The 9,207-nt window shown below is 35.0% G+C and overlaps 1 protein-coding gene across 3 annotated transcripts in view; it reads right to left on the bottom strand.

The window, feature by feature from the left end:
* The window catches only part of LOC110450430, a 15,568-nt gene extending 6,858 nt beyond the window's left edge, over positions 1 to 8,710 (bottom strand). The window contains exons 1-5 of one of the 3 annotated variants that reach the window (XM_021497949.1): positions 8,602 to 8,710; positions 3,107 to 3,469; positions 2,721 to 2,833; positions 2,347 to 2,389; positions 1,401 to 1,948 (exon numbers count right to left, since the gene is read on the bottom strand). In XM_021497949.1, the coding sequence (XP_021353624.1) occupies positions 1,812 to 1,948; positions 2,347 to 2,389; positions 2,721 to 2,833; positions 3,107 to 3,461 (648 nt within the window). In that variant the 5' untranslated portion in view covers positions 3,462 to 3,469; positions 8,602 to 8,710 and the 3' untranslated portion in view covers positions 1,401 to 1,811. Of the gene's footprint in view, positions 1 to 1,400; positions 1,949 to 2,346; positions 2,390 to 2,720; positions 2,834 to 3,106; positions 3,470 to 6,308; positions 6,785 to 8,601 lie in introns of those variants that run through there. The other 2 variants (XM_021497947.1, XM_021497948.1) reach the window with 2 other exon arrangements.
* Positions 8,711 to 9,207: the final 497 nt, after the last annotated feature.

Here is a 9,207-nt window from a genome sequence, read left to right as displayed (position 1 = left end):
ATAAACCAGAACTGTAAGCTAAAGGCTAAGTAATACTCCTATATAAACCAGAACTGTAAACCAAAGGCTAACTGATACTCCTATATAAACCAAAACTGTAAGCTAAAGGCTAACTAATACCCCGCTCCTACATAAACCAGAACTGTAAGCTAAAGGCTAAGTTGTACTCCTATATAAACCAAAACTGTAAGCTAAAGGCTAAGTAAGGTAAAGCATTGCAAAGCAATCCATAATCTCCCACCAGTAATGATTTTTTTGGTATATAGGTACTTGATATACTTTCTGTACTACCTCCTGATGGCAGAACATACTTGCAAACCAAATCGTGTAAGCCAAGATGAAACAGTTTTGCTGAAATCGTCATAGTAATTAAGAAAGAGTTGTCAGGACAAAGATTTCAAACAAAGGGCCATAACTCCTTAAAAGGGATCTTAATGAAAAAAATAATACCCTGAGGCACGACATCAGGGGGTAATTACCATACATGTAAACTTTCATTGAAATCGGACCAGCAGTTTAGGAGGCAAAGTTTTTTCCCAACAATGCAGGATAACTCCTTTTAAAAATGGTCGGAATGAAAAAAACCAAAAAAAACCCACTGAAGCACGACATCAGGGGTCAGTTACCATATCTGTATTTTTTTTTATTGAAATCGGACCAGTAGTTTAGAAGAAAGACAAAGGGGTTTTTTTCAACAAAGGACCATAACTCCTTTTAAAAGGGTAGGAATGAACAAAGTACTACTTGGATGCACAACATCAGGGTGCAGTTACCATATTTGTAAACTTTGAATTGGCAGAGTTGATTAGTCAACTAAACACTATATATGTTCTAAGCTCAATGGTCAACGATCCCAAATCCTAGGTCGGTGACAAACGTAAACAAATAGGAGATTTGCGCAGAGGAATTCAAATTTATGAACCGTAAAACTATGTAGAATGTTTTGTTTAAACAATCCTATCTTCATTGCCTTTTCCATATTCATATTTCCGCTTGGAATTGTGTTATGATGCTCACAATATTTGTTCGTTACTGTCTATTGATTTGTTTATGACGGACTATTTTTTCTTACGCGCATCACCTCCGGTTTAGGCCGTCACCTGACGCGAGCAGACGTGTTTTTTTGTTGTTGAGAAAATACGTTCCCAAATGCCGGGAAATGGGAAAAGCCGTTCTAAAGTTCTTATCAAGTTGTTCTCAAGTCGTTCTCATTTTCTTCTTGAGTATTCTCATACTGACAACCCATGCCACCGGTAGGTCGTGTATACATTGTTTATCCGTCACAGTTTCTATAAACTAGACCCTCTATTGATAACATACATCTATATATAAAACACACAAAAGAAAAAAGTATAAGAAAAAAAATCAATATTTATTGAAAATTAAAATAAGATGTGTGTATACAAAATGTTATGCCAGAACACAATATCAAAAGGATTCTTTCGAAGCCTGGCGGAGAGTAGTGATAGTACGGGGGGCAATCCTATCTCTTAATTACAATGACAAAAACTTGACTTGAACGATGAGAATGTCTTTGCTAAGTCCGGATTATTTTGACTAATGCTTCAACGGATTGGATTGTTTAAACGAATCAAGTATATATGATAACATTGAATCAATTTCTAAAAGTAAAACATAAGAACTGTATCTACTACACAGAAATAAGAAACCCCGAATTTAAGTTTGGTGACAGTTAATTATCATAAGTTGATTCAATTTTATCAATATTTTGTTTTTGTTTATACCGTTATTATTGTACATGTAAACCACATAATGTTCCGAATGTCCATGACTTGTTTCTCTGGCTGTATTTAGCCTAATACAGGCTCGACTGTGGCAGTCTGTCTGACGAAGCAGCACAGGAGATTTCTACGTATCCAGTCTCTCTTGTTATGGGCCTTGGATGCGCTCTTCTTCTTTCCACCGACTGAGGTGCTGGTGCTGCCACCTATTGGAGATTGAAAGTGACATAACGTAAAACAGTATCCATCAGATCAAAATGGTTTTTTTTATAAAATCTTCAATAAGATTTATCAGTTTGAAAATGTGTGATATACCGACTGATCCCTTTGTCAAGCTATGATATTGCCTGGCAGGGTCAGTCAGTCTTGAAACGTTGCGACACGTTTAATACGTACATTGTTTGTGTAAAAAGTTAAACTTTGATATCACTGCTTTTTATAAAGTTCGACTCAGTACAGAATATAAAATCACATTACCACACAAGCTTTTTATAAAGGCACCGGGAAAAAGGTTCGGTTCGAATTCTGATCTCTCTCTCTCCCACCCCCACTCCCTCCTATTATATAGCATGACAGACTCTGCACGAGCGAATACTATTCTCACCTGCTGTAGCAGCATCGATTTCCTTGGCCTCTTTTTTGTCTCTCTAAAATAAAATGTTAGAATCGAATTACGCAAATCTAGTCAAGCTACTAAGTTTCTTTCCCAGGTGTGTTAATATTTAACGTTATTTTATACAGTAGGAACTTTCTGAATGATTGACTTTTAAGTAATTAATATACTAAAAATTGACACAATCATGCAAAGTCGGTTGTTTATCGTGTAATTGAACAACCCTTTCTGTGAAATTACATGTGTTTGATGTTTATTAAGAAATAATATACATTTTAGTTTTGACTTTCTGTTAGAATGGTGAGACATTGATCAACAATCTTATAAATAAAATGTGAACGACAAATGCCAGACAGTAACCTTACCTTGATAATTCTGTCCAACAATCGTCCCAGTACATTCTTCTTGTGAGAGGCCTTGCTCATCTGCGCATGCGTTGTAGTCACTTTCCTTTTCTTGGTTCCTGTTGGTTTGTCGTCTTTAACAATAAAGACCAAAAAGAAATACAATTCGAACATTTCACATTTGATTAAGGGGGTGCTAATTTTCATTTTGATATAAATATATAAACAACGGTTTAAAATATTTCTTGTTAACATTAATAATAAATGAAATAGATCTTTGTGACTAGCTGTCTACGTCTTTTGAGAATATGACATTTCTTCGTACAGAATATAATACTTGAGTTGTTTAAGCTATAAAGAGGTAAATAGCGCATACATAAGATAGGAATATTTAGATTAAAAAATACCTTTGACGGTGATAATATGTGTCTGGTCATCATTTCCTCCAACACTTGGTTCGATTGACCCATCTTTAATCTCTAAGGCCTTACTGCCTGTTGTGCCAGTGTTTACTTCTGGTGTTGCAGTAGCCAATGTTTTGTTAGGTCCAATCATTCCCTCCATCTTATTGTCAGTTGGTGAAACTTGACCTTCGCGGATGGCATTGATTGACCGTCCGATGGTCAGCCCTACAATGTCGTCTACCCCCTGGTCAAGACCTTCGTTTATTTCCCTTGTTTCGGTATTTATTTTATCAACAGCTTTCTCTAATACACTCGCCACCAAAAGTTGTGCAATATTTCGCAGTTGTTCATCATCCATGGTAGATTCTGAAAGAAATAGTTCATTAACATTTCATTTGTACGTTCATGGAACATTCTACCACTTCTGTGATTCAACAACACTTTTCATTAGTTAATAACCATGTATAAATAGACGACAGACCATGCACGTGCAATTCTGTGAAACACAATTGTTTTAGCCCATGACACATATGTGTTTGTGTCGAGGTATTTTGAGTACCTGCAGGGCCCACTTGTATAAAACATCTCAAAGTTAAGGAAAATCTCAAGCAATGTATTGTCTATGGGAAATCTTAGACTTGAGGAAATCTCAAGAGTTGAGATGTTGTATACAAGTGGGCCCTGGTTAGGTCTATATTAACGTTTAATAACTTACAAAAATCTTTAAGATGGAATACAAATGACGCTATGTATGATTAAATAATAACATTATATACATCTATCTCTAGACCCCCTGTTTTAGAATTTCCAGCAGGTGAGTTCAACACTTACTCCGCTTTAAACAGGTATGATTAATGAGTTAAACAGTTACTCCGCTTTAGACAGGTATGATTAATGAGTTAAACAGTAACTCCGTTTAGACAGGTATGATTAATGAGTTAAACAGTTACTCCGCTTAAGACAGGTATGACTGGTGAGTTAAACAGTAACTCCGCTTTATACAGGTATTATTAATGAGTTAAACAGTAACTCCGCTTTATACAGGTATGATTAGTGAGTTAAACAGTATATCCGAGTTAGGATAGATATGATTGATGAGTTAAAATTTAACTCCGCTTTAGACAGGTCTGATTGATGAGTTAAATAGGAACTCCGATTCGGATAAGTATGATAAATGTGTGAAACACTCAGTAACTCTGCTTTAGACAGGTATAATTGGTTGGTTAAACAGTGACTCTATTTTAGAAAGGTATGCTTGTGAGTTAAATAGTAACTCCACATTACACAGGTATGATTAGTGAGTTAAACAGTTACTCCGCTTTATACAGGTATGATTGGTGAGTTAAACAGTAACTTCACTTTAGACAGGTATGATTGTTAAGTTAAACAGTAACTCCACATTACACAGGTATGATTAGTGAGTTAAACAGTTCCTCCTCTTTATACAGGTATGATTGGTGAGTTAAACAGTAACTTCACTTTATACAGGTATGATTAATAAGTTAAACAGTTACTCAGCTTTATACAGGTATGATTGGTGAGTTAAACAGTAACTCCGCTTTAGACATGTATGATTGGTGAGTTAAACAGTAACTTCACTTAATACAGGGATTATTGTTGAGTTAAACAGTAACTTCACTTTATACAGGTATGATTGTTAAGTTAAACAGTAACTCCACATTACACAGGTATGATTAGTAAGTTAAACAGTTCCTCCTCTTTATACAGGTATGATTGGTGAGTTAAGCAGTAACTTCACTTTATACAGGTATGATTGTTAAGTTAAACAGTAACTTCACTTTATACAAGTATGATTGTTAAGTTAAACAGTAACTTCACTTTATACAGGTATGATTGTTAAGTTAAACAGTAACTTCACTTTATACAAGTATGATTGTTAAGTTAAACAGTAACTTCACTTTATACAGGTATGATTGTTAAGTTAAACAGTAACTTCACTTTATACAGGTATGATTGGTGAGTTAAGCAGTAACTTCACTTTATACAGGTATGATTGGTGAGTTAAACAGTAACTTCACTTTAGACAGGTATGATTGTTAAGTTAAACAGTAACTCCCCATTACACAGGTATGATTAGTGAGTTAAACAGTTCCTCCTCTTTATACAGGTATGATTGGTGAGTTAAACAGTAACTCCGCTTTAGACATGTATGATTGGTGAGTTAAACAGTAACTTCACTTTAGACAGGTATGATTATTGAGTTAAACAGTTACTCAGCTTTATACATGTATGATTGATAACATAAACAGTAACTCCGCTTAAGACAGGTCTGATTGATGACATAAACAGTAACTCCGATTAAGACAGGTATGATTGATGACATAAGCATTAACTCCGCTTTATACAGGTGTGAATGGTGAGTTAAACAGTAACTCCGCTTTATAGAGGTATCATTGATGAGTTAAACAGTAACTCCGCTTTAGACATGTATGATTGGTGTGTTAAACAGTAACTCCGCTTTATAGAGGTATTATTGATGAGTTAAACAGTAACTCCGCTTTATACAGGTATAATTGATGAGTTATATAGTAACTCCACTTTAGACAGGTATGATTAGTGAGTTAAACAGTAACTCCGCTTTAGACATGTATGATTGATGACATAAACAGTAACTCCGATTTAGACAGGTATGATTGATGACATAAACAGTAACTCCGCTTTAGACAGGTATATTTGATGAGTTAAACAGTAACTCCGCTTTATACAGGTATGATTGGTGAGTTAAACAGTAACTTCACTTTAGACAGGTATGATTATTGAGTTAAACAGTTACTCAGCTTTATACAGGTATGATTGATCACATAAACAGTTACTCAGCTTTATACAGGTATGATTGGTGAGTTAAACAGTAACTCCACTTTAGACAGGTATGATTAGTGAGTTAAACAGTAACTCCGCTTAAGACAGGTATGATTGATGAAATAAACAGTAACTCCGCTTAAGATAGGTATGATTGGTAAATTAGATAGTAACGCCACTTAAGACAGGTATCATTGATGGGTTAAATGGTAACTCCATTTTAGACATGTATGATTGATGAGTTAAATAGTAACTCCACTGAAGACATGGATAGCCGATAAGTAATTAAATACATTAGGCAGAGTTAAAACAATTAATAATTTTGAAAATTGGGTACATTTGTAGATATGTCAATATTCAAAGATTGAATACGTCCTTTACATACCTTTAAAAAGTCCCGTTCCTAAATTGAAAGTTATTAAAAACAAATTATGTTGATCTCCTTCAAATTCTCACGTCTAGTTAAGCTGTAGCTTTCTTCGTCGCTAGCAACAGTGACAATGGCGACAGGAAAACTCGCGTGACGACAGTCTATTGTGACGTCATAGAAAGAAGTATTTTTAGCCTGCGAACCACATCCCAGGGGTTAATCCCGATACTTGCTATTTCGCTTACGTCAGAGTAATACTCGCTGTTTGGATTACGTCGGAGCAAAAAGAACGTGAGAGGTATTTTTGCGCTTTCTTGTATAAATACTGAAAACTTACCATTGTAACTCAGTCTATATGCTATACGTATGTCTGAAGCTGCTATATCAATATTTATTGTTTTAGATTACAATGGTTTTGACTGAATAATCATACATATGTACGGACATCAGTTTACATACAGCTATGTGGAGATTTGAATGTAATAAATATTTAATTAAATTACTTTTACACAACACATGTCTTGGCCAATGACTCATCAACAAAACAACAATGAATAGTCTGAACTAAACACAAGTTTTAGCGATATTTTTATCAAAATATGCCGTTGGTATGTATGCTGATACGAATTACGATCCTGTATGATATGGATTACGTTCATTTACAAACTGGGATGATACGGATTACGGTCAAACAATCATATTTTAACTAAATGAAAATCAATATTTTAACAAATTTTAGGATATTTTTTCGGTCGCACAGCATCACATAGGAACAAATGGAATGTTAAGTTGACTTTCCTTAATTTTTTTTTAGATCTGAGACTTACCAAAAGTTTGATTTTTTTTAATCTGGGTTTTAATACCACACTCATCTCAACGATAAGGAAAATCTCAAGCAATGTATTGTCTATGGGAAATCTAAGACTTGAGGAAATCTCAAGAGTTGGGATGTTGTATACAAGTTGACGTTTCATTACTTAGAAAAATCTTTAAGATGGAATACAAATGACGCTATGTATAATTAAATAATTACATTTTATATATCGAACTCAAGACCCCCTGTTTTAGAAATTCCTGTTGGTAAGTTCAACACTTACTCCGTTTTAGACAGGTATGATTAATGAGTTAAACAGTAACTCCGCTTTAGACATGTATGATTGGTGAGTTAAACAGTAACTCCGCTTTAGACAGGTATGGTTGGTGAGTTAAACAGTAACTTCACTTTATACAGGTATGATTGGTGAGTTAAACAGTAATTTCATTTTATACAGGTATGATTGATGAGTTAAACAGTTACTCAGCTTTATACAGGTATGATTAATAAGTTAAACAGTTACTCAGCTTTATACAGGTATGATTGGTGAGTTAAACAGTAACTCCGCTTTATAGAGGTATTATTGATGAGTTAAACAGTAACTCCGCGTTATACAGGTATGATTGATGAGTTATATAGTAACTCCACTTTAGACAGGTATGATTGATGAGTTAAACAGTTACTCAGCTTTATACAGGTATGATTGATCACATAAACAGTTACTCAGCTTTATACAGGTATGATTGATCACATAAACAGTTACTCAGCTTTATACAGGTATGATTGATAACATAAACAGTAACTCCGCTTAAAACAGGTATGATTGATGACATAAACAGTAACTCCGCTTTAGACAGGTATGATTGGTGAGTTAAACAGTAATTTCATTTTATACAGGTATGATTGATGAGTTAAACAGTTCCTCAGCTTTATACAGGTATGATTAATAAGTTAAACAGTTACTCAGCTTTATAGAGGTATGATTGATAACATAAACAGTAACTCCGCTTAAAACAGGTATGATTGATGACATAAACAGTAACTCCGCTTTAGACAGGTATGATTGGTGAGTTAAACAGTAACTCCACTTTAGACAGATATGATTGTTGAGTTAAACAGTAACTTCACTTTATACAGGTATGATTGATGAGTTAAACAGTTACTCCGCTTTAGACAGGTATGATTAATGAGTTAAACAGTAACTCCGCTTTAGGCATGTATGATTGGTGAGTTAAACAGTAATTTCATTTTATACAGGTATGATTGATGAGTTAAACAGTAACTCCGCTTTATACAGGTATGATTGATGAGTTATATAGTAACTCCACTTTAGACAGGTATGATTGATGAGTTAAATAATAACTCCACTTAAGACATGTATGGCCCACAAATAATTAAATTCACTGCGTAGAGTTAAAACAATTAAGCATTTTGAAAATTGGGTACATTTGTAGATATGTTATTATTCAAAGATTGAATACGTCCTTTACAAACCTTTAAAAAGTCCCGTTCCTAAATTGAAAGTTATCAAAAACAAATTTTGTTGATCTCCTTCAAATTCTCACGTCTAGTTAAGCTGTAGCTTTCTTCGTCGCTAGCAACAGTGACAATGACGACAGGAAATCTCGCGTGACGACAGTCTATTGTGACGTCATATAAAGAAGTATTTTTAGCCTGCGAACCACATTCGATCTTCACGGAAACTGATAGCTATTTTGCTGGATAGAGTGCACCTTTTCAGATAAAAAAAGAAAAAAAAGAAGAGGGGCCCAATCTCATGTTGCCGTAGGCTGCATGCCGAGGCGTGAAGCACCATTTTTTGGTGAGGAATAGAAGAACCTATACAACCTGCCGTGGGAATTTTTATTTTCTTGGCGCTCAGTTCAACTGGAAATGAAAAATGTAACGGACAGAACGCGATTTATTTCCGGATACATTGAAATCTAAAGGGACACTCTAGGTACAGTCAGAATTACGCCCAAGTATCCACTTTGTGGGGCACGAACGCAGGACGCACGCTTCCCGAACGGAGACGAGCCGCTATACGACCGCAGGACGAACCCGGTACGAACGCAAGTCTACCGATAGGACCGGTGTTAC

The sequence above is a fragment of the Mizuhopecten yessoensis genome, unplaced genomic scaffold, assembly GCF_002113885.1.
Source record: "Mizuhopecten yessoensis strain PY_sf001 unplaced genomic scaffold, ASM211388v2 scaffold5229, whole genome shotgun sequence".
NCBI classification, from domain to species: Eukaryota; Metazoa; Mollusca; class Bivalvia; order Pectinida; family Pectinidae; genus Mizuhopecten; species Mizuhopecten yessoensis.
The sequence above is the reverse complement of the archived record's forward strand: the minus strand, read 5'-3'. Positions and strand labels throughout refer to the sequence as shown.